Genomic DNA, 26,858 nt, shown 5'->3' on the forward strand with positions numbered 1-26,858 from the left:
CATTGAGAGGAATGTTATACTTTGTGCATGTTTTTATTTGGAAATTTATATCACATCCTCTTAAACAACATTTCTCACATGGCTTTGTCACCTGCCCACAGCAAGGCGACGTTAACTTTGGTTGCTTCCCATACGCTCTCACGTACATTCAGTGATATAAAAGCAGACATTCAAGCAAGGCACTGGTTCCACACAAACACGGAAAAGTAACAGAAAGCAGACTGCAGTTTGGCTGTAACAACATAGTGCTCTCAATGGTTCATGTGTCTTTCTGTGACACTACAGGTCATTTCAACCCCTGACCACTGCTAGCATGATGAAAGCATTACAAGCGAGTTAAGCAAACAGAATGAGTAAATATAGCCAATGCTTTTTACAGAGCAGCACAAGTTTCAAGCTCAAATATGTTAGAATAACAAAATAATACAATAGCAGAGATAAAAATGGAAAATTTCCCTTTCAATGGCTAAGCAAGTAAAAAGTACAAGAGAAAATACAGCACACAAAGGTTCATGACTACTGTTCACTGGTAAAGAGTCTTTTAACAAGGCTGCTTTGGGTATTTGCATATACATTTTAAAATACATGAATATATATATATCATTCATCAGTGTCTTTGGTATTACTGAAATGTTTGCATTGATGGTCTCATTAATTTTTCAAGATAAAATGGACAAAAAAAGACAAAAACAAATTGTGATGTATCGACACACACTCTTGAGTGAATGAAAACAAACACAGGTCACAAACTGCCCAAATGACCACAGGTCAGTGTGACAGAGACAATGACTGAGGTAGCTTGTCTACAGTCAAGTGAAGTTACCTTGAGCTTATGTGTGTGTGTGTTAGGACATACAGTCGTACACAAAAGTTTGGACACCCCTAGTCAAAAGTTTTGTTAGTTTAAAATAAGTTAACATCCTCAACAGGGAACACACTTAAATATGACACTGTTCTTTGCTTAGTTTAACATATTGGGAAAAAATAAAACATAAAATATAAACTGTGCCAGAACTTTTGCACGGGCCATATTTTATGTTTAATTTATTTCTCCATGTTAAATTCAGCAAATAAATGGTGATGCATTGAATATGCAGAACTGTGTTCTCTGTAAACGAGAACTTATTTTCATTTAGAAAATCAACAAAACACATTTTGATCAGGCGTGCCCAAACTTTTGCACTGCACAGTTTATGTGTTTTATGGTTTTTTTTTTTTTTACTTTTTTTCTTTCAACACATTGGATTCAGCTCCAGTAGTGACGGTTACTACTGTGATTATTATTACTTTATTACTGACCACAGACGTAACTCGGTGTAAGCTGCAGAGAAAATATGACGCTGTGCAGCCCTGGAGGTGAAAAACACTGCATTAGGGAAAGGGGAATATATCAGTTTCAGCCAATACTTAAAAAAGTATAAATATAAACTTTAAAAAAGTTATCATAGCATTACACAACAACTACAACTCCTACTGAAACCTCGCAAAAAGTAAAAGGGACAGTGTTCAAGTTCTTGCATAAAAAGTGTAACGTCTCTAAGTCCAGGTATGAAATTGCATGGCTTCAATGAAACAAATTCAGCACCAACATAGGAAGCTACTAACAAGGCGCATAAGGTCCTGACTAACAGCTGAGTTGCCATGTGTGGAGCTGTTTTTCAGTTATTGTGGAAAATGAATTAAAATTGAATGGTTCCCCTCAAAGACCTATGAGCTTTCTTCTTTGAATCTAGGCCTCCTGGGGGACATGACCATTGCTGTGGTGATTAATGCCGTTAGCATCGATTTGGTTGAGAGCTTGACTCTCTGCAGCAGTCTGTCCAGTCGCCTTGTCTTGTGCTGCCCTCTCCTGCATCAGGTGTTTGCGATGATAGAGCAGGTATCCGGGCAACAGGAAGCCAGCCAATGAGAAGATGAGGAGCCCTACATTGATCTGATTGATGGAGAAGATAAATGTATTGTTCAACTGTTTTAAATTTTAAACAAAAAAAATCTCTACAAAAAAGTTGTTTTGTCTAATAATAAAAATAAACAAAATCAATTATCCTTCAGAATATCCTATGGTTTAACCGTTCACATTAACAGATGTACATTTCTGTCTCAGAACTCAGAATTGTTTCCAGATGAGAACCTAAAAAGTGGCATACAAATCCAGTTCTTGCAAAACACCATGAGGGTTTAGAGGGGAGCTTTGGCCTAAACATTCTGCAACTCTAACAAAATGTTCAGTGGGCATGAAGACTATGAGCTAGATCACGCAATCAAGACCTCTTGGTTATACCCAACCCCAATTCCAAAGAAGTTGGGACGGTGTGTAAATTGTAAATAAATGTAAATATAAACAGAATGTAATGATTTGCAAATCTCACAGACCCATATTTTATTCACAATAGAACACAGAACACATATCAGATGTTGAATGTGAGACATTTTACCATTTCATGAAACACATTAACTCATTTAGAACTTGATGGTAGCGATGCATCTCAAAAAAATTTGGACGGGGCAACAAAGGCTGGAAAAGTAAGCAACTAACATGACTGGGTATAAAAAGAGCATTTCAGAGAGGCATGTGTTATGTTCAACACGATCCAGAAACGCTGCCATCTTCTCTGGGCCAAAGCTCATTTAAAATGGACTGAGGCAAAATGGAAAACTGTTCTGTGGTCAGATGAATCAAAATCTGAAATTCTTTTTTCCCATCCAGACAGCGTCTCTTTCAGGGAAGGCCTTGTATATTTCAGCAAGACAATGCTAAACCACATACTGCATCCATCACAACAGCATGGCTTTGCTGAAGAAGAGCCTGGGTGCTGAATTGACCTGCCTGCAGTCCAGACCTTTCACCAATAGAAAACATTTGGCGCAGCATGAAACGAAAAATCAGACAAGACAAGAATGGGACAACATTCCTCTCCCAAAACTCCAGCAATTGGTCTATTGTTGCCATCAAGTTCTAAATGAGAATATATCTTTCATGAAATGGTAAAATGTCTCTCTTTCAACATCTGTATGTGTTCTATGTTCTATTGTGAATAAAATATGGGTCTATGAGATTTGCAAATCATTGCATTCTGTTTTTATTTACATTTATTTACATTTTACACAGCATCCCAACTTTTGTGGAATTGGGGTTGTATTTTTGGCAATATTGTGATCACAATTCTGCCAACTATTTCTATATTATAATAACTTTTGTTTCAACATTTGTATAATACCCAGTCCTAATACAGCCAGTGTCCAAACTGTACAGAACAATGTACTTGGTTCTCCAACATGTTGCTTTTTTCCATTTTATATTATTACAACATTTTATGTGATTGTGTGTGTGCCTTACCCAGTAGGCATCTCCTTTCAGAGGTCCCAACATTGCGATGAACAGAGGCTGCTGCAGCAGAGCAAACACAGCACTGATCATAGACTGCAGCCCCGTCAGAGTGCCAAAGTGGTTAGAGGGGTAGCTGGAGAGAGAGAGGCAGCAAGAGACAGATTATTATAGTTTCTAGTTTTCATTTCAGATTCTTTTTTTGGTTCACTGTAGTTTCCACTGCAGCTTCAGCACAGCGCTAGTGGCTGAAGTCTTAGGATGATAACATGAACATTCTGAAATGTCGCATCAGGAAATATCTGAGGGGCTACTTTACACAAAATGACATAAGATGTTGAGTTGAGTCATTAAACTGACTGTGTCTGTGTTGGATACTTACACAGCAGCATACAGTCCTCCACAGCAGGAGTGGATGAATCCTCTGACCATGGTGTGCAAGATAAACGTCAAAATCTAGACAAAGAGATGAGATGTTGTTGAGCCGCTAGCGAGCAATGAGGGCTGAACGGGGAGGGGTGAGAACCCCCTGCTGTAAAAAGAATCCACAGCTCTCCACAGAAACTTGACTCCCATACTTGTACTGTGAGTGTCATAGAATACAAGACTACAGATCAGATAAAGTCTGATATCGAATTTCTGCTCAGTTAAACCCTTGGGCACATTTCATTTTTTTTTTATAATCGTTTTGCTCAGCAATACCTGCCCCAGTCTTAATTCAAATGTCTTGCCTGGGGGCACAGTAGCACAGCAGTAGAATCTGCTGAAAGGGCAGCACATTTCACATATGAAGCAATTCATTTTCTTAAAGCAAATAAAATAACTGCAGAGGCGTTACCTGGCAGGATTAACTTCATGCGTTCAGTTTGGTGCCCACACCCAATTGAATTTGCCCCACTCAGTTCCTGTGATACTGTACAGAACTCAGAAATCACTTTACAGCTGAATTTACTGGGACCAACCACACTTTAAAAACTTTAAGTATTAAATCAATGTTATTTGCCCTCTAAAAAGCAAAAAATGCCATTTACAACCAACAGTCTCAAAATAAACTGCTGACAAAACAGACTGAATTATTTTTTCAGGACAAAACGCAACACAGCTGGGAGATCCTTTCAGCATCAGCTTTTACAAAAGGGCAAATAAGTCAAGATACAAGACTCGCTGACCTTATGAAAATATGTTAGACTATTTTTCAGAGTAAGGTCAAGGACTAATCTGCAAGTTTAGAGCACCAGTGGTCTTCAGTTTCATCCTCGATGAACAGACAATTCGCCTGCGATACATTCAGAAACTTTGGAGATATATCAGTGCAATACATCAGCCTGTAGAAGATGGGCTTTCTGTGTGGTACCGTGTTTTCTATCAGTATATAAATAATGCACAAGGCTTTCTTTCTGGCTGGATGCACTGTGGCTTCTTCTGAGAGAATGTACTCAGTGCACAGTTCAGATTGGTAAAAAAGGTCCAGTTGTGTTCCTTAAATAAGTTTTTCCAGGTGAAAAGTACATATTTGTACTTTTCAGAACCGAATGTTTTAAAACAGAACAGTAAAATAAAAAACCTGGAGACGAGACGGGCTGTGTGGAGTCAGTACAACTTAGAAAATATAATTATAATAGATTATGGTACAGTTATGTTCCCTGACTGAAGGTACTAAGACCATCCCAGTGACAGTTTTGAACATTTTTTTCTAAAAGTGTAATGAGAGGGAGCAGTGGAAACATCTCACACGTGAAACCACCATTTTACAATATACTATGTCATTATATTAGTTAGAGAGAACTCATCATGCGGCCCGTCACACTACAAAATCAGAAAGTTGAAACAGAAGTGAGGACACTACCGGGGTTGTTAGGACAGTGTTTAGGATTTTTTTAACACTCTTTTCTTGTCTGGACTTAGGATAAGATTATTAACTTAAGATCTGTTATTCTGCAATAGCTTCTGTTGTAAATCAGTCCCAAGTGAAACTACCATGGCGACTAAACAGTTTTAAGATTTAAATCAGAGTTAGGATGTTTCTGTAATATGACTCCAGACCTCTCACAGACTGGGACTGAGTGGAGTATAAATCAGATCACAGTTCTGATGACTGCTGATGGTCTAGCTGTAAGTGTGCTACTGGTGGGTCTCTTTACCTGTAGAGGTAGGCTGTCGATGAGTGAGGTGATGCCAAACAGGACAAGCAACAGGTTGGTGAAAGTGAAGGCTCTCATGGCGTTCGTCAGTTTCTGGATCTTTCGGTCTCGCTTTGGTGTGCCTGCAGAACTGCTCCTGTACAAGACAGTGAAATCTTTCAGCACCTTTTTATGTATCTGAATTAAGAGGTGCTTGTTTGATGTTTACATCTCCAACACTTCATATCAACCTTAGCACTTACTATGGTGCTACACAGACAGTAAAGTAAACACAGAGTGCATGTGGGCTATTAAAAGTGCATATACAAGCATTAATCAGAAGATTTCTTACATAACAAAACCATGAGATGTACATTTCACCCTTACACAGTTGGACCGCACCCACCATCTTAGGAGCACCACTGACTTGATATTATTTGATGTGGTGGACCACTCACAACAACCATGATAATGACATGGTAGTGGCAAGGTAGCGTGTGTGGTGCTGGTATGAGTGTATCAGGAATGTCAACATTGCATTTTATTTTAATAAACAGTACAAATCACTGTTACAGTTAGGAGAACAGTCTACAAGATCTGCAAGATCATCCTGCGGTGGTCTCTTTCCATTGATGGACAAGGCAGAATGTGAAAGGGTGAAAAATTATGCAGCAACAACTGGGCTACAGTCAGTAACTGTAAACCTACAAAGTACAATAAGTGCACCTGTAAGGTAAGTGTTTCTGATAAAATGGCCAGTGAGTGCAATTACAAGGAAGTGCACCTAATAAACAGGCAACATAGTGTAACAGCAGTATGATTTTTGTCTATACTCAATTCTATAACTTCATAGTAAACAGTAAAATGTCTCACAGTTGGTCTCCCTTTGCAGGAGCCGTCTCCTCCTCACACTCTTTCATTTTCCAGTCCATGATGTAGCCAATCAGGGGGCAGGTGACCAGACACAGGAGCTGAAGTGTGCCAAAGATGGACGAGTAGAAGTTCACTGCAGAAAGCACACATACAAATCAGTACTCGCACATACGCAATGTTCACGTACACTGATGCCTTAAAATGGCGTGAATATAGTCATATTCAAAAGTCTGGGCACCCCTGGTCTAATTCCATATTTAGTTGATTTTCTAAGTGAAAATAAAGTTAACATATTCTCTACAGAGAACACACCTCTGCACAGCGTAAGGCACAATTACTGTTTGTTTGCTAAATTTAACATACTAGATAAAAAACATAAAATGTGGCTTGTGCAAAGGTTCTGGCACATTTTATACATTATGATTAATTTTTTTCCAACATGTTAAAGTCAGCAAATAAATGGAAATCATGCACTAAAACCTGCAGAAAAATGCCATATTTAAGGGTTTTCCCTGTAGAGGATGTGTTAACATATTCACCAAAACATGTAATTTAACCAGAGGTATTCAAACTTCTCCATATGACTGTATGTGCTGCATCTATATTATGTAGTCAAAAAGTGTCAGTGTCCAAGTGGAGATCACAAACGTACATACAGAAATTTCAAACTATTCTCCTTTCCCACAAAAGTGATTCTAACTTAGCACATCCCTCACCTTTTTCTTCAGCTTCAGTCACCAGATCATCAGAGGCTGCAAAAGTGCAAAAAAAAACAACTGAAGCCAATTAAACCACAACAGGAAACAGACTGCAGTGATGTTCAATAGATGCTTTTATGTAGACACAAACGGAGGGGTCTGTTGGCATACGGGCAGCTGTTGAGGCTGATGTGTGTGTGTTTGTGTGTGTACACTCACAATGAGGGTCGCCATGTGTGACCAGGAACTCCAACATTTTGTTCATGGCTCCCATGAAAAAGATGATGCGCAGCTGAGTCATTCCCATGGTAACCAGACTCCACAGGAAAATTGGGGAAAACACAGATTGTCTAAAAGGAATGGCATCTGAAAAGGAGAGCAGGAAAGAGAAAGAGAGTTATGTGTGATGTTTTGTTCATCAGAATGATTGAACTCACTGTCACTGGACAAAAAGACTCAGTTCAGAGAGATATTATATTATGTCTATATCGAACCTTAGTGACAACATTGGCTTCTGCTGCTAGCACAAGCAAGCACTAGAACAAGCACTAGACTCTGGTCCGGTGTGCAGTATAGTTTGGAGGCTGCCCCACTTAAACACACCCACTGAACCTGGCAATTAACAGATAAGTGTAATCAGGCGTGTTTAAGTGGGTAAATTACCTAATAATGCTGGATACCGGTCCAAATTATATGATTTATAAGGGCTATAAAGTGTGAAGTTTGTGACTACTTATATTATGCTACTTTACCGCTACAAACATGGCTTAATAACATCATGTTGGAATCACAAACAATGAAAGAGCATTTCTCTGTTTTCAATGTAATTTTGACAAGCTAACTTGCTGGGACACTAGTTAAAAAATGTTGACACATCATCTACCGAGGAGTAAACATACTGGTTAGAAGACGAGTTTCCCTCATGTTTTTCCTTTGTCTAGTTTTGGAAATCCTTTATTTTTAAAACACGATACTAATAATTTTGCGGTGCTGAATTGTTTAGTCTGCTAGCACCAGTGCAGCTGTCACCTAAAAAAGTAAGCATACAGCCTGGTTTGAAAGTGTAGTAACCTTAGCCATGCACTAGTTTACCACACATTTAGCCTAGGTTATGTTATAGGTTATCATATTTTCAATGATGCCATGATATCAGCTGAAATCCTTCTCTTTTCCTTCCCTGCAGTTAACTTAATATCTGTTCATAAACTCTTATGAATACACAAATATCAGAATTACTCAGAATGCACATTTGGTGCATTATATATTGTGTTGGAATCAATTCGCAAGAAAAAGCTCTGGGAAAAAGTTTGGCAAGCTAATGTCCAGCCCCCACCGAGAATGTCATTTTAGAAAATCATATCAATTTTCAGCTGCTGCTGTGTCCATGGGGATTTTGCATTTATTTGACTTTTTACGTGAATGCTGTTGGCCGTTATATGTGACCCCGAAGGAGCAAGCCGAAAATGAAAAGTTCCCAATAACGTTTGGAATTCATTATTAAGCCTGGTTTAAGCACCAGGTCTGGCTTTTTTGTCCCCCCAAGAAATACCAAATAAAACAGAGAGATGAGGCTGACTTTAAACAGTTTTGTCATTGTCTCAGTCGCTGAAGAGACTACTTTTGATTAGATGAACTCGACGGCCTTCCGACCTACATGGTCCTGCTTCCTTCCTGAATACTGTGAGCTACAGACCTAACTTAAACTATATCAACCTACAGCCACACCACATCTGTGATTATCAGTAAGGGATGCATGTACATCACTCCTTTTTTCATGTTCTTAATATCTGAACATTTTTACACCAGCTATAATGTTGTTTGACAAAGAGACAGGATGCCATTGTGGAATAAAAAATATCTATAAGGCAAAATATTCCCACTAAGATCTGAGAGAAAAGTCTGTTTGACTATGAAGTTTTCGTTTTTTCATTTAGGGCCATAGTGGTCTGCTGCTGTGGGGAACTCACGTGGTGTGTTCTGGGTAGATTCAGTCAGTTTGTCAGTCGAGTGGGTCACCTGCTCTTCTATTTTCTCTCCAGTGGAGGTCAGAGTGTGCTTTTGAGCGTCGTCACCTGAACGCATCTTCTGCCTGTGAGAGAGAGTGGCCAAAAGAGATCTATATATAAGAGTTTTATTCCAAAATGCTTTATGTCCATTTTTAACAGTTCTGGATTTAATGAGTTTTTAAAAGGAATAGAAGTTCTGTAGTAAAAAATCATTTCTGTAATAAAGGTGGTATTCATAATAAACACTGTATGGCTACATTTACTATAACAAAGTATTTGAATATGCTCTTAATTATTGAGTTCAGGTGTTTTAGCCACACAGGTGTATAAAATCGAGCACACAGCCATGCAATCTCCACAAACAAACACTGGCACTAGAATGGATCGTACTGTAGAGCTCAGTGACTTTAAATGTGTCACAAGTCAGTTTGTAAAAGTTCTGCCCTGCTAGATCCGGCCCAGTCAACTGTAAATGCTATTACTGTGAAATGAAGAATCAACAACAGCTCAGCCATGAAGTGATAGACCAAAACTCTCAGAGTGGGGCCGCCAAGCGCACAGCACAGCGCTGCTTTACTCACTACAGACCTCCAAACTGCGTCTGGAAGCAACGTCAGCACAAGAACTATGTATCGGGAGCTTCATCAAATTGGCTTTCATGGCCGAGGAGCTGCTTCAAGCCTTATGTTACTATGTGCTACGCAAAAGTGGTGTAAAGCATGTCGCCACCTTCTTGTCCAACATTAGTGCCTGACCTCACAAATACTCTTTTGACCTAACAGCCTTCTCAGAAGAGTGGTGGCTGGTTTTGGAATGGGATGTCCAACAAGCTCAAATAGGTGTGATGGTCAGGTGTCCACATACTTTTGGCCAAACAATGCAGGATTGATATTTCTTGTCAACAATGTATTTTGTAATTTAACAATTATTTAGCTTAGGTTGTTTAAACACTTTTTAATTTAACTGAATTTTTTAAATAGTGCCAAATTAAAAGGGTTAAAAGACTTCACGCAAATTATGTCTAAAATACCACATGTTTATACTCTCAGTGTCGCCTTGGCCGTACTATGGTGACTGTGCTTGAACAGCAACACAAAAATCAAGACAATAAAAGGGTTTACACTGACATCTCCTCCATCTCTTCTGGTGTGGGGAAGGACTCCACTGGCCAGTTCAGGAAGCAGTTAAGGAAGACCAGACCAGCAAGGCCAGCCCAAACCCACATGATCACAGTGAACGTCACACCAGCGTCATATATCAGCTACAGAAAGAGAGACATACAGAAAGAAAAAAAAAAAAAGAAAGAATGTGTTACAATGTTAAGATTTATCTTGTTTGCCATGGGCAGTCACTCAGGTTTATCCATTTAGTCTTAAGTCATGCCACAGGCAATAAAAAACTTTCTAATTTTATATGAATAATTTCTCACTGAAACAAGTGGGATAGCACATTTGCATTAGTAAGTAAAAGTGGAGATTCTTTATTATAATCTGAATTTGAGAAAAGGTACTGTGCATCCTGTTATGCAGCAAGAAAACCTATGCTTTATATTTTTCAATGTCTGTAATTTTTTAACACGGAAAGAAATGGAAAAATGTCAGAAGTGCTGGCCTGAACATATTGCTACAGAGAGTAAACTAAACGTGAATGTAATTATGTAACATTTTTACTTTAGATTAAAATTCTATAGCAAAATATGTGTACTAACTCTACACTTCTATGGATTAAGTTTGGAGTCTAAAATCAGATCCAAAATGCTGCCCCAATACACCTGGAATGAACCATGTTAATCATCTTCATTTCTGATGCAATAGTTACGAGGCTTTGCAGTAGCGGAAACTAAGCGTGTTTCCCAATGCTTGTCAGAGCACATTCTCCTTTCTGTTTTATCTCAATGGGTATGCCAGGGTTTGGTTTCTGGCAGCATGACAATGCATTTACATACCAATAGTGCATAGTAACAGATCGAGTTTCTCCCTTGAATGCTCCCTTTTTTGACAAACAATAAACTTCTACTACCGAATGATTTAATGAAAAGTTAGATATACACTAGATTCAAAGATAGTGGTAAGATTACTAGAGAGCATTAAGGGCGAGATGGTCTTTAGCAGATCCTTATAGATGCCTATGATGGTGTGTACTAATGTCCTCCTAATATCCTCATACCTTAACTCCAGGGAAAGTGACTGCAGACGACGCATACGATCCAATCATCAGCGACATCACTGTAGAACTGAGACTTCCAAACATGTTGGGCAGCTACAGCAAAGTGGACAGTAAAAAGCACAAATGTTAAAACTGTTGTCCACATTTAGCACATTCTTAACAAAACTGACCTGCAAAAGTAGCAGAACCCTTTTACATGCTATATAGAACAATATTTAAGAGATGTGTGAAAAGGGCCGACATGCTACATTTTGTTTGTATTTTATTTTTTCCCCTTGAGGTCCATTTATAACATTTGTTTTTATGCACCAGAAATGGTCTTAATTCATTTTTACATGACCGTTTTTAACCTCTCCTTATCCCTTAAAATAAAACAAGCTGTTTTTATTATTGTACATTTAAGAATCATATATGTAAATGAGCTCTGTTCTGATTGGATGCCCAGTATTGTGCTCCACTCCTAATAACTTTAGTGTAAATGGGCAGGTTAAACTGCTGTAGGCTGATTAGGTGGATATGTAAATATGTTGGTTCCTGGCATGACATTACAGAAATAATCCATTCATAACAAGCTGTTTTCGCAGCATAGTTTCCATATATACACTGTAAGGAGTGGGGCGTGATTAGCATGTTCTGAAAGTATAAGAATGTTTACATATTACTTTAAAGTAACTACACCACAAAGATGATGTTGAAGAGTACTGACCATCATACTGCAAAGAGCAATTTAAGCATTCATGTCATGGTTCCATATATAACCATTTCCAACTATATATATCAAAATACATAGTTTTGACGTGCAAAATATAGGATCAAATGACTGTTTTGCAGAAAGTTTAAGGTGTTCGTTTTTCCTCAAGCTTTTCCACGTGAATTTAACTGAGCAGTGTTAACTTTCTGGCACCGTTTTCTTCTGCAGAAATCACACAAGCGTGGAAAGGCTTCAGATGCCTGTGTCAAATGACAACAAGGTAACAAACTAGCGGCATGAGGGTGTGAACAGGTTCTTCCTGCTCTCGGGGGAAAGAGCCACTCACATACCGGTACAGAGTTCATGGAAAAGGAACATTCTGACATCCTCCAGTCACTCAAGCAAACATGCAGATGTGGAACATCCATAGGTTCAAGAATGTGACAGAACTCACGTGGCAGTACTACGTGAGTTCTGTCACACACTCAAATTCATTATGTGTAATCATGTGACCCATCTCAGATCTACATTTACAAGGTTAGGCAGTGCTTTTATTTACTTCAACTCTCAGCTGTGCTTGTGCTTAAAATCATTTAAAGCAGTTGTTACAAAACAACAAAGCAAGGGTCACCAACCTTCCTCCAGGAGATCCTGCGGAGTTTAGTTCCAACATGCATCTAACATGCTGCCCCCTAAACCAGCACTAATGCATATGACACAGTCAATCAAGGACTTCTGAAGAACCACTGGAGACCACTTGTTTAAAGGCTTCCTGAACAGGATAGTCTTTATTTCTTTATAGGCTTAAATTAATCAGAACTAAAAATGATGTAAAAAATAAAGACTAATCACACGCCAAGAAAAGTCAAATACCATGTATCAATTAATTAGTATAAACTAAATTTGCTTCATTTAAGAGCTAGAGGAGCACAGAAGGGCCAGCCAATTAGCTCATGTGTTTCAGTGATGGGCATTGCAGTCAAACCTGATATACAAATTTATACAGCATTATAAAAATATCTGAAACTATTTGGAAAACACCCACCCCTAAACCCAGAGTTAGCTCTTAAAGCTAACACTTGCTGTTAAACACTTTTACTTATACTGTACTATATAAAACCATGAAATTCCACAGTAGGTGTGGCCTAAAATTTACACTGAGAAACACAGTCAATCTACAGTTTTAATGATTAACAGACAAATACTAATGGTCTGTTTTTGCCTCAGCTAACATTATTAGCCTACTCACACTGTAATTCATCTCGCATGTTTTAGCTTAAAAACGTAAGTATGTGAAGAGTTAAATGGCTGACACCAAACATGGTAAACTAACGTGATACCTTTAATGTGATACCTGACAATCTACATGAGAGTGTACAGTGAGTTTGACGTTTATTGGCACTTTTCTGTGCTTTTTATGCTGCACTGCATGCTGCATCTCATTTTGTGTGGGGCAGCATTTAGAAGGCTGCAGTAGTCTTTCTATGCTCTCTCGAACCTCGACGCAGACTCTACACTGTCCTCCAGTGAAGTATAGAGTTCAGACATCTCACAGTTCTTAAATGTGAGAAAGTATATTACAAGGAAGCTAAACTGCTCGTTAAAAATTCAAATTTACTATTCACTTTTTTAAACTTTCACGACTACATTAAGCATGTGAAGCATGAAGTTGAGTTTGATGTGCTGAAGACCAAACTGATTGATGGATCCCTGCAATGACCGCATCAAACATGGTGGCAAAAACTAAAAAATCCAGGTCATGTTATTTAAGAACTTGTTTTAAGGCAGTACGTGTTACCGTACAAAAACCACAAATATGTTAATTGTAGTTCCTGCCCGGAACAGGATCTGACATTTTCCACTCACAGACACTCATTAAGCATTGATACAGTCTCCTCCATACACACTCAAACAGACACAACAGAGGTCACAGAGGGCGCTTCCTGGTCTCAGTCCAACAACTAAGCAAATCCTCTTCAGTCCATCATTCATATCTATACTCAAGGATAGGTAGGGCCAAGGATAGGCACAAGCCAAAAAAAGTCTTTGCTTTTAATGTAACAGGAACCATGAGAATGATAAAGAATGAGGGAGAACCATGTAAGATAGCACATCATCAGTTCCCAAAGAGAAATTAGACGATTTTTTTCTTTTTTTTTGGCACCAGCATGGAGAGAGCTGCACCATGTTGTTGTGTTGTTGAAGAGCTTGACCCACACCATCTCACACATAAGTCATACCCTTCAACAACACAACAACATAATGCAGTTCTCTCCATGCCGGTATAACCCATACGTCGAGAGAGAGAGAGAGAGAGAGAGACAGAGAGAGAGAGAGAGAGAGAGAGAGGGAGAGAGAGAGAGAGAGAGAAAAGGAGGAGAGAGAGAGTGTGAGTTATGTGCTATGTTGTGCTTCTCAGAAGGACAGGACACACTGTCACTGGACAAAAAGGGTCAGTCGTGTTCAGTGCAGCATGTGAGCCGTGTGTTTTTCCAATTATCACGCACGTACAGGACTGTGTGTGTGCATGAGAATCAAGGTGTACATGTACATAAACTGTCAACTGTCTATACATATAGCCACTATTTTACATGGCAGACTCTCAATTCACACACTGCACATACAGTACTGTGTGAAAGTCAGAGCCCACCCTTCATTTATTTCATTAATGGTGACCATCAAGTACAAGGTATGAGATATTTCTCAGTAGACATGATATAAGATAATACACATGCATTAAGGAAAAGGAAAATTACGTATAAAAACAGGAGTTTCCAAAACTGGGATTTAAGAAATGGTTAAAAGGTGCAGAGTAAACTAAAACCACCAACAACCATGCAAGACCTGGCAGACCACCAAATCTGCCCTCATCAGTCAAACAGTCCTTAAAGCTTTCATCTTTCACAGAAAGAAGAAAATGAAACTCCACTCTTGCTTCAGATCTGAAAACATCCACAGGTGTTTCTGTCCATCCTTACACTGTGAAAAGATAACTTAACCCTATGGGTCTTAGAGGATCTGTAGCTGCCAAGAAGCCCTTACTGAGAAAATGAAATAGACAAAAAGAGGAGAATTTGGCTGCTGGTGTTCTCAGAACAACAGACTGACCACTCCAGAGTCCAGACCTCTACATCACTGAATGTGTTTGGGATTATTTGGATTGAACTTTGGTGGTGTGGGAAAATATCCCCGCAGATTTCTTTGAAAAAACCCAAAGAAAGGCTCCTGAAACAAATGGAAGGTGCAATACAGGCAAAAGTGGACACACTACTAAAATTTCTGTTTAATACTTTTCTTCTTTGCTTCTGATGCTGAAAAATGAATAACTTTGACTGGAAGTTAAATGAAGGGCAGTGTCTGACTTTCACACAGCACTGTGTAAACAACTAAAAAAAAAGATAGTGTATGATGTGCATAATGTGTTAAGTGTGTGTGAAAACATTACAGCACTATGTGTTTGTCCTTTTGTGCCTTAGGCAAAGGAGGGTGTGTGTGAGAGGGCTGGTAGAAGGCGTGTAGAAATTTGCACCCGTGATTGGTAGAAACAGTTTCCACTGCATGCTATCCTAATACACCCCCTTTCTCCTTACAGGGACACACTGACGCACACACACACCCCCTCATACCTGTCATGACAAAGCATACGCGTTAGCCTGCAAATAACAACGGCACAATAAAACAAGTCTATGACCCCATGTGACCCACCTTCCTTTCGTGTTTCTTACCGTGAGAGAAGTGAAGGTCAAACAGATCCCGCCGAAACCGTTGAGCGACAGAGCAAGAAAGATGAGGGCAGAGAGAACTGGAAAGAGGGAGAAAGACAAAGAGAGTGATTAGATACCTTGTAATACCAACGATTATTGTATGTAATGTACGAATCAGAAGCAGCTCAATAACTTGGGCCAAAAACCCTGTAAGTTCATGCATTCGTGTGCATTCTCTTTGGCTCACCTTCAGGATTATATGCAGACATAGACATCATCGCACAGGAGAATGCAAAACATGCACTAAGAGAAAGAGAGGGGGAAGACAGGATAAATAACCCAAACTGTGATTGTTTTTCTCCACAATTAATTAAAAAGCTATAAATAGTATGTATTTGTGAGTCACAAGTGGCCACTATAGATAAAAGAACAAAGAACATAATGCCAGATAGGCCTCTTTTAAATGTTGCAAGACAGTCTATAGTACTGTAGATGTGTGACTAGCAAATCGTTCAATTCAATAAATAAATCACAATATTTCTTTGAAAATAATAGAAACTGAGCCATGTTTATATACAGGGCTTGGCAATATTTACTGATATTGTGATAAATCACATCTCAATGTGTTACAATGTGTTTTATCTGAGCATATCATGGATATCTTCAGTACTTCTACTGAAAACTGACCAACTGCATGTTTAATTACAAAGAGAGCATCATTAGGCCTGTTTAATTGGATTTACTGCAGCATGTGAAACTTTGAATACAAATCAGTTGTTTTTTCTGGTCCAACATATCAGATATAAAAAAAATTGGCGATATATCATGAAAATTTCTTGAAGTATTGTGATACTTTTTGCCACATCACCCACCTCATTAATATACACAAAACGGTGTAGCCAATTAAAATACAGATGGTGAATGGCACAAGACAAGCAGTAGTTGAAGACTGTAGTAGTGCACTGATAAACACAGAACCATATCAAACACACACCCACAGTCACACCCTCCCAGACACACACATGCTCAGTCCCAGTCATTCTAGGAATACACAGATACACTGCTCTGCAAAGCAACTAACAGGAACTTGCAAACGCCAAGTTGCAAACACCAAGTACAGTTAAAGCCTGGAGCAAGACTTCTAAAACCACCCCCTGATGGCTGTCTGGGACTCCCTGTGAAGTCTCACCATATTCACACAGAAACATCCCCCTATCCCATCCCCCCACTTTGGTCAACCAGCTAAACCGGTTTTACTGCCGTTTAGCTTAGCGTCCCTCTCCCACCCCCCAACTATGACTGCAGTTCAGGTGGTGGTTTCAACAGGGCTCCCCTTCCTCCTCCCTTTCTTTGATCTGCACTTATGTTCATTCCAGTCCCACACTACCTCTTCACTCTCTTCCCCTTTTCTCTTGTCAAAACTGAAGTAGTTCACGAGCTCTTCCAAAAACAGAACATCAGGAACACAGCTGGACCTTGCGGCCTTTTATTTCTGGCACTTTGAAACACATATCCATTGCATAGTTCATCAAAGTGCCACATTCACAAACCTGTAGCCCTGATATTTGCAACTGTGGACAGCTCTGAACATTTGGTATCTGTTCCAAAGCCCTTCGTGGACCCTTTACAATTTGCCTACAGGACACCTGGGTTCTACACATCTGGTGGGGGGGGGTTGTTGGGGCAGAAATGCCAGTAATGACTGGAAAGACAACTGGTGAACTTGCCAGAGTGCATTTGATGGAACCCCAAGAATCAAGGATGTGCATTCCAAATAGTTCTGATACTCAGGTACCTCTAAGAGTTCATGAATGGATATTCACTTTACCACAATGCAAAAAACAAACAAACAAACAAAAACCTTCAGACAATATGAATTTAAGCCTGGGTAGGTTGATAGCTTTAGGTGTATAGCTTTACAATATAGCAGCACACAGAGGAACACAATGGAAATAGTTTTAAATTATAAAAAAACTGAGGGAAACTGTTAGGTTTTCTTGTTGGATAAGTAACAGAGGCTGCCTCTTCAGATAAGCTACTAAGCTAACAGAGCCAACAAGTGTCACGTTGGATACTGATGAGGGTTGCCTTCTACACAATGTGTTTTATCCTCATTGGACAAGGTGCCAATATATTATTTGCAGAGATATGCATTTCATTATTTCTGAACATTGGTTAGATTAGTTATATCAGTTCAGCCACTTGTGCTTTAGAGTAGCAAAGTATAACAAAATACATTTCCTGCAACAAAACAATAATAATAATACTGGCAACTTGAATGGTTAACCAGTATTTGAATACTGACATCTTATTACTTACTGCACTTTATTATCTGTTCAATGATGTACTACAGCAAAGTCATGCACATGGCGTGTGTTGTGTGGAAGGGTGTGGTTTGGTTAAACTGTCAGTTAATCTACGGAGGGAAAGCACCTGTACTGTAAACTAGTGCAAACAGGAGCTAAACTGATTAGCTGGAGTATTTGTGGAGTGGTGGTGTTATTCACTTGGGTGGGTTCAAATGAATGTAAATGACCAGCACTAGTCCCTCAACATGCATCAGCCCATGCAATTACAATAACAGCAGGGCATCCTATCCAAGTAAAGGAAGGCAGGGCCAATGCTTGGTGTTGGGGCTTATTTTGTTAGAGGGTTTTTTTTAGGCAGCTGCAGAAAGGTTTATCAGCACAGCCGCCAGTGGCGGCTGTATCTTGTAACTTCCCCCTCGCCATTCTTACAGTACACTAAAGACTGCTGTTCCCATGACCAATCGGTCAAGCTGCTGAAGTCTGCAGAGGACACAACCACAGTGGGCCTCATCTCTAACAATAATGAATCTATCTACAAGACAAAGGTGACCCATCTTGCATGATGGCCATTAAAGTTCCTGTGGACTATCTCCCGTGGGACTGTAATATTTGCAACACTGTCAGGAAGTCTCAGCAGATGTCTTGAGCTAAAGCTCAAAGCTTCTAAGTCAACCCTCACCCATTTCAACACTGCTATTACTGGCATGTCCTCACTACTTCCATCCAAGTCACTCATGTATTAGAAATGCTTGTTTGCATTACTGGAAATATTGGGCACCCAGCAGCTCATTTTTGAATGTCTTTTATTCATGCAAATATTAGCCATGTCCTTGTATTTAATTGCATGCGGGCTCTCAAGACACTTGCCAAAGCACACTCCTGGCACGCACATCACATCTGGCAATAAAGAGTTCTGATTCTGATTCAGCAGGGCAAAAACAGAATTAATGGTATGCAGATTTCCTTGTTTCATTCCACTTGCCTGGTGCATGTTGTGTGTATGCGCATATGCGTACCTCCCAGTGAGACGCAGGGGCCTGGGGCCATATCGGTCCATAAGGATGCCGAGTGGCAGCGTGGCAGCACTGAGCAGGAAGGAACCGATTGTGAAGCCCAGGTTAAGCATCTCTTCCTGGGCCACACAGCTCAGCCATCCCTGTGATGCATTGGTGTGGCTAACATGAGTCACTTCCGTCTCATTTTCTACAACAAAGAAATTTAGAAAGAAAAAGTGAGCGAGAGAAAGAGAGAGAGAGAAGTGAGGGTAAAAAAGAAAGGCAGGAGAGCCAAATGAGAGAACGGATCAGTTTATAGTTTATTAATGACTTTGGATATCTCAGGTTTCCTGGCTCTTGTTTCATGGTTTTCCAGCTGAGATTGACTGTGTTTGTTTCCATGTCTCCATTGAGCTGTTAAATAAGTAGCTCTGTCTGTCCAAAGGTATATTTGAAAAACTTTCTGAAACTGTTTGTTTTATTTTAATCTGCAGGACATCTAACACTGCTGCTATGATAACCCATTACCATGGTTTCAGGCTTGTAGGGCAACATACCTGTGCAGAGGTGCGAGTAGAAGCCTTCGTTTTTCAGCATGATGAGCAGAGATCCCCAACCGAGCAACACAGCTGAAAACCACAGATTCTCCAGCACCGCCGTGCCGGCCATCCACCATCTCCTCCTATACGCTTGGGTGAGTGAAGGAGCCATCCCTCTAACAGGGAGAAGGAGAAAAGGAGAAAGATACATCATAAAAAGTCAGTAAGTGCGCCATGCGTAGGATTACAAAAGAGAAGAAATAATAAGTGCCTTTGTCTGGTCCTCTCTCCCTCAGGACACCGATTTAAACTCACTATGCATGTAAACAAGCATCCAAATAACTGTATAATTGCTTGAAATGCAATGTCAGCAGCATTTCTGAATGGTCGGTATTTTAATCTGCCCTGTAATTTTCCTCAGTCTTTACAAAGCACGTCAAATAAACAGCTACAGCTGCCTACACTCAAGTCAAGACAGTGCTGTTTCATAAAAGTAAAAATTCCCACAACCACTACATGGCACATTGTCCCACGTCAGACACTTCTTCTGTTGCTCAACAAAACAAACAGACACAAACTCAGTTCGCTCTATTTGCGCCACTAAACTTGAGTTCACAAGGCTAATAAGTAAACCTGAACACAGCTGTCATCTCTCAGCTCCGTGTAATTTTTTCCAATGTCTATTTATGGTGCACAAAATTATAAATATCCAGTTCCAATCTTTTTGTTCCAGATGGCTTGCCATCCAGTTTGACTCACAACAAGCTGGATAAAATGTCATATGAAACAGCAGGCCCAGATACTGTGTATCTGTATAGCTGTGTGTACCAATGACACTGACATTGTTGTGACCTTTTCACACGGGTCAAATACTGGGCCTGCATGGCAGGATAAGAGCCTTCCCCTGATATTACACACCAAAATAAGTAAATAAATAAAAATACACATGCACACCCACACACAGAGGTCATGGAGTCATGCATGTCCCATAAGTACAGGAAAAAATCTCATTACAGTAATACAGTAATACAGGAAACCTGCAGAAGTCTGGCCGTAAAGCACCCTCTAGCGGTTCGCGGGCCTGTACTCAGAAGGAGGCAGTAGTTCGTAGTGCGCCGGTAACATTCCTGTAAGTCATAAATGATTAACTTAATAATTCAAAATCCAAGAATTAAACGTTTTACAAATGTTTTAACCAATATATTATATTAAATATTAATAGGGACATGCAAATAAAAAAGCCGCAGCAGTGGTCCAATCAAACATTATCAGTTTCAGACAATGCAGCCACGAGCTTGCGACGCAGACAGCTAGCCAGAGATGGAGAGGTTTCTCAGGGTGTTTAGTGTGAACATATCACACCTTTTGCTTTAGTTCACTGCGTTTTAACTTTTGATCGAGGCCGATCTGATATTTTCAGGCCCTAATTTTCAGGTTTTCAGTGTCAGCATTCAAGAAAAGAAAAATATATATATATATTTTTAAGTTGATTTTAGTTTTTCCTGTGGGCCACTATGCTTTGTATTTAAACACAGGTGGGCCATGGGTGGGGAAAGGTTGATAACCCCTGATCTAAAACACATTAGCTGCCTTTTGAAAGAGTTTTTTGGCAAAAAAAAGATAGTATGTGAAGAGTTTTGTTTAAACATAATGTCACTTGGTTTGGCATCTTGTTTCAAAAACAATTAACTTAATGTGTCCAAATACTTTTTTGGGGAAACTGTACAAATGTCATTGCTGTCAGAACAAAACTTCGCATCTCAACTTTATTTCTTTTGTCTTCCTTTTTTTCAATAAAGATGCCATTTACATCATGCAAAAATTTAATGATGAATGAGCCAATAAAAAGAACACGGAAAATTACTCAGAAAAAAAGTTTGCTACATTAACTTACTTAATGTAAGTTAATGTAGCAAACTTTTTTTCTGAGTGTTAAAAGTTCTGATGCCTTCTCCTGTAAAGTTACCATTCTGGAGATTCGGGGTGCTGTTTCGACAGCAACCCTTACCCAGAAAAAAAAATCTGGATGGTATATTAGAGAAAATGATCGGAGAGAGAGAGAAAAAACGTCTTTTGCTAGAGTTAAAGTAAGGTCAAGAGAAGGGTGTGGGGGTCACTTCTTCAGAGCGTGTGCACCATTGTGTTTAATGTGATTAGACGCACCCCACTAGACTGCTTTGTCCTCAACAGCCCAGCTTAGGAGGGGATTTCTATTGTAACTCACTCTGCTTATTAGCATACGCTGTGCCGCACACACAAAGTCACTTGTCCCTGTACAGCACAGCCCGTTTCATTTCCTCTCAATTTCAGATTCTGTGTAAAAAAAAAAGTAGAACATTCCACATTTAAGTGGATCATAAAACTTCCACTTATGTGCCTCTGGACTCAGCTATGGCCGATGGCAATTACAGGTCTGTGGCTGCGCACAGTGCTTGAACCGTGTGTCTGTAGCAGAATTTACATTCTAACATTTTTGAAAATTATAAGCAAATTTCCAAAAAGTTGGTAAAATGAATGCCAATCAATCAGTGTTTCCATCAACTACTTCTTTGTGCAAATTCCTGAAGATGATGTGACTCTTGTGGCATATAGCACGCAAGATCTCGCTCATCATGTGTGGCATCTACAAAGGAGGGATTTAAACCTTTATTAGCTTTCTTTACAGCAGTTTTGACAGCCCTCTGTTAAGCGTACCTGGCCTTAGCCCTAACAGTTTAGAGACACCAGCGGCCCATTTAATAAGGACTGAAGTCACTGTTTCACTACACCGCACATGACTTTCGTTCCCGATATTTCACTTCTTATTTTAAAAATCTGTTTCTATCACCGTTTTCTGTATTGCTCCTTTATCAATAAACCAACTTTTCCATCACATCCAAGCATAAATAAAAAAGGCATTTTTTTCAATGCACATTTTCAAAATTTGCATAAAAGACATTGATGGTAAACCCTTGTAAAGCCTGTCACTATTATTACATAAACACATGTTCACATTTGAGCTGACTGCAATTGTTTTCCACAGTTGTTAACTTTCACTCATCATATGTTAAAGAGAATAGATATTTTTCAAAATTCAAACAGTGAGAAGTCATTAGATGTGAAAGGCTTAATTCCTGAGAAACTTACAGAGTCAATTTATCTCTACAATGGCCATGATAGGAACTAGAAATGCTTAAATTTTTTCATGCAGAGTATAAGTACATGTTTTTTTAGCACTCGCCGATACCAAGCCCAATACCATACTGAGTAACCTACTTGGAATTAAGTAGTTTTTAATGTAAATGAGAGCAATGTATCTTAAATACAGCTAAATCATTCAAATTAAAAGCTGATTTTAAATGAAGTGCATTAGCTAGCTAACGTCTGGCATGAATATACCAAGGCTTAATGTTTAAAGTGACTGGCGACTTGTGTCCAGTCAGTAACACCTCACTGTTTGAGCAGAGCCTTCCCATCAGTGTTTGTTCAGTACACTCAGCTTACGTCACACAGTACTAGGTGGTATCAGAACGTTGGCATCGGCAAATCTTTATGAGTACAAGTAAATGAACATGGTTACGGCCTTATTCCCAATATTAATATTGGCATCGATACACCAGGGGTTGAAATGTCTGCAGCGCAAGTATAGCCATTTTATTAGCTATGCAAAATGACAATTGAACCGACACGTATTTACTGAGTTTTAAATTTAACGTAATGCTGGTGAACCCAAGAACTGAGTTTTGTCTGCATGTTTCCTGCATGAAATCACATCTACTAAGATACATCATGAGTTGTACGGCAACAAAAAAGGTCTAATTTTTTGTTTTGTTTCTTTATTTGAGCCAAGTGAATTGTTAATCACTAATATTTTTATGACAGTAAATCATCAGCTAAAATTTTATGAAAGTGACAAGCCTACTTGTTAAAACAAAAGGTGTGATTTTGCACGGAAACGTGAGGTTTGGTAGCAGCGCCCTTTTTTATTGAGTGTGTTGATAGTTAAGCATTACACAGCTGGGCATGATACCAACAAACGTAAGCAGGTATGACTACTCTAAATAGTGTAAATAAGTCAGGGTGTGGATTCCCTTGTGAAAGTGAAGTGATTCACAACTCTTTTCTGATGACCTAGCACCACTCTGCCAACTGTTGGAGTGTAGACACAACCCATCTAAATGTTTGCAGACACCTGCTTCTTCCCAAACAAAAGGTATTAGGAACGAGTTTGTCCACTTTGGCAGCCTCTACTCTTCTGTGAAGGCTTTACACTAGAGCAGGGGTCAGCAACCCAAGAAGAGCCGTTTTGTCCTTTCAAGAACAATCAAACCACTTTGGGAGCCACAACTTTTTTGTGCATTTTACCATCTTGGCTGTAAATGTTTTAGTATGTGCTAATGTGCTATTATAAGCTAAAAATATAATGTAAACGAAAACGCAGACTTACTTTGTTCTGCTTTAAGCTTTTCTCGCGTCTCTGGCAGGAAACTTTTCCTCAAAAGTTAATTAGTTTCTTGTAAAATGTTTCTCAACATCTGATTTTTTATGAGGCTGTAGTCAGCATTCGTCAGCTTCTTGTTCGAATTTTCCCATTCCACCTCGAATGGTGCCTGAGGCGTCAGAATGTAACTGCTGCACGATTTAAGGTGGAACAGGAGAATTCAAACATGAAGGTGGCAAACAAGAAACTGACTTTAGCTTCGCAACTTTTTAGTGTTTGACAGTTTCTCGCTGCAGACTAAACGTATCAGGAAACCAGCTGGAGTGATTATAAATGCAAATAAGTCCATTTGTCTCCAAATCATCAATATTCGTCTTAAAACTTTCTCTTTGCCTTTTCATTTACTAGCTAGGCGAGACTGTTGTCTGTGTTGCTGTGCCCAGCAGTCTGTGCACCAACCTGAATGGTTAAAAGGTGAATTAGCAGATATAGGCTACATTAACTACAGTATTTAAGACCGTTTATTGTTAAAACTGTGTTAGAATCGTTCAGCAGAGCTTTATTTTACTGCAAAGGAGGATTATTTTATTTTTACCTAAAAATCTAATTCTGCTGCGGCGCCGAAACTGGGTAGTAAAAGAGCCACATGCGCCTCCGGAGCTGTGTGTTGCCGACCCCTGCACTAGATGTTTTAACACTTGTGAGGATCTGAGTGATTGCCACAAGAGCATTAATGAGGTCAGGAACCGATGTTGGATTATTAGTTCTGGACCATAAACTCCACTTCATTTCATCCCAAAAGTGCTAAATGGAGCTCCATCACTCCACAGCCCACTGCTGGGGGGGCTTTGTACAGCTCTAGCCAACAGCTGACATTGGGTATGGTGACCTTAGGCTCATTTGTGGCTGCTCCAGAGTGTCCTATTCCATCGGCAGTGCTTTTCTACGGAGGCTATACAAGCAACAGGTAGCTAAACCCTCTAATCTGAAGGGACGTCTACAAATTTACAGTGTATGAAAGTGTGTGTGCGCGCAGCGTGTCAGTGACAACAACCACTGCTAACAATAACTTCTGATCTACCCCCTTCTGATTCTGTACTCTCCAACCCCTTTGTGCTCGACCTCTAATCACCCTTTCTAGCTCAGAGCGCACAGTGGGGGTGGTCAGTCTCCAACTGTGTAGGGTCAGAACAGTTGAGACATGAGTGGGGGGGTCAAGAGTATCCAGCTGCTCAATCTCAATGGCTCTGACCTCACATTCAGCTCCAGTACTGGCTGATATATCGCCTATTCCTGTCTACCATTAGTGTTGATTTTCATTTAATATATAAAGATCTTTAGTCAATGCAGGCTGTTTAAGCTGGGCAATATGACAATATTTATTATTAACACAATAAATTACATCACAGTATGCTTTTCTGAGCATATGGTGGATATCGTCAGTACTTAAAAATCCCTTCCTAACTATGTTTGACTAAAAAGAGGGTATAATTAGTCCTGTTTAAGTAGATTTAGTGCAACACAGTGTGTGAAATGTTGAATACAAGTAATTGGATTCATAGTTTTTGATGGTATTTTTAAGACATTGTACTAATTGTTCTAACTTATCATCAGAAAAAATATTGTGTACCATAAAAAAATGTATCGTGATTTTACTCTTTGCCACATCGCCCACCTCTACAAGCTATAGAAGGTTTGTAAGACATGCTTTTAGCACAGCATAGTAACATTCATGGGTCCATTGCCATTTTAATGCAAACACAAAAGGTATCACGATACTTCATATGTGACACCATATATTTTGGGAAATATCGTGATGTTGGATTTTATCAGTTCCGCCCATCACTGAGACAAAGGAGTGTGAATGACATGAAAAGTACTGATAGTAGACTAAACACTCGCTCACACACGAGGTAATTCACTCCCTCCGACCGAGACACCATGAGCGTTTTTCGGGAAAGAAAACGGCCTTTGTTTCACAAACTGGCAAGCAACGCTGTTAAACCCAGCCCAGTAAGACGAGGCTGAAGTTGGCTCGCTATTCGCCAGTTTTCTTGTTACATTTCTTCCGTTCCACCTTAAATGGTGCAGCAGTTACATTCTGGCGCCAGAACCAGCTGCTGCAACATTTAAGGTGGAACAGGATACATGAAAAAGAAGCTGGCGAACAAGAAAAGCCTCAGAAAGTTTGGTCCCAAGTCCAATTACATACTTAAAAATGTCCACAGGTCACATACAGTCTTTAAAAACGTGGTTCAGCCGTCAAATAACGCTGTATTAGATGAGTGAGAAGGAACAAAACAAAGCTGAAAGGCGGCTAATGTGGTAACTAAATCAACGATTGATGTGTGTGGAAATTACTACAGTGCCACGTGTGTAATAAGTACAGGAAGATAACCGGGCTACTTTATAAACGTTCATTTATACGTTTATAAACCACCCTGCTCGTATTACTGTTCAGTCCATCCTCTTTTTATGTTTATGGTATCTTCTTACATCTTTTGTACTTGCTGTACATAAATAATACAGTAACTTACCTCATTTTATGCCTTCTCAGTTGTCAAACACCACGTGTCGCTTCTTTCAATTCCTGCTGGTTTTTTCGATTCGGCGGGTAAAAAATGAGCAGCTGCTTCTCTCTATCTAGTGCCCCGACTTCGATAATTTAACTTAAGTAGGTTATTCAGACCAGATGTCCTTCGATGTTGTCCACCAACTTTAAATACATCTCAAACTGTGTTGGACGACCGCTTTTAACTCTTTCTTTGTGAGTCTACTCCCTCTCCCTCCCTGACCGGGTCTTGGTCGGCTCTCAGAAAATGACCAATTTAACTCTTTACACTCTCTAATCCCCTCTAACCTCGACCGACTGGCCGCGATCTCCTCAGTAAACGACAAAGTTAACTCTTTATAGACTCTTTAACCCTCCCTAACACTGGCCGGCTGCCCCTGAGGTTCCACCTAAACGGCACAGCAGACCGAACTCGTGAACTAGTGATGCCCGGGCTTTCA

The 26,858-nt window shown here is 39.6% G+C and overlaps 1 protein-coding gene across 2 annotated transcripts; it reads right to left on the minus strand.

The window, feature by feature from the left end:
* Positions 1-10: 10 nt before the first annotated feature.
* Positions 11-26,858, minus strand: slc43a1a (solute carrier family 43 member 1a). Of its 2 annotated transcripts, none has more exons than XM_036568815.1 (15): positions 26,384-26,858; positions 19,445-19,602; positions 18,909-19,095; positions 15,831-15,886; positions 15,605-15,681; positions 11,189-11,281; positions 10,150-10,283; positions 8,984-9,105; positions 7,236-7,382; positions 7,035-7,070; positions 6,319-6,451; positions 5,467-5,602; positions 3,708-3,781; positions 3,338-3,461; positions 11-1,933 (listed from the first exon to the last, which is right to left on the minus strand). In XM_036568815.1, the coding sequence occupies exons 1-15, from the start codon at positions 26,386-26,388 to the stop codon at positions 1,730-1,732; spliced, it is 1,686 nt and encodes a 561-aa protein (XP_036424708.1). In that variant the 5' UTR covers positions 26,389-26,858; the 3' UTR covers positions 11-1,729. The 2 variants fall into 2 exon arrangements, with proteins under 2 accessions (XP_036424708.1, XP_036424709.1); XM_036568816.1 differs by lacking the exon at positions 26,384-26,858 and adding an exon at positions 19,698-19,944.

Source organism: Colossoma macropomum, unplaced genomic scaffold (genome assembly GCF_904425465.1).
Source record: "Colossoma macropomum unplaced genomic scaffold, Colossoma_macropomum, whole genome shotgun sequence".
Lineage (NCBI taxonomy): Eukaryota > Metazoa > Chordata > Actinopteri > Characiformes > Serrasalmidae > Colossoma > Colossoma macropomum.

Coding starts and splice junctions, on each gene's coding strand:
- slc43a1a (XM_036568815.1), bottom strand. Junction 15,682..15,830: donor GTCTGCATATAATCCTGAAG/GTGAGCCAAAGA, acceptor CCCTCTTTCCAG/TTCTCTCTGCCCTCATCTTT. Junction 11,282..15,604: donor TGACCTTCACTTCTCTCACG/GTAAGAAACACG, acceptor ACTTTGCTGTAG/CTGCCCAACATGTTTGGAAG.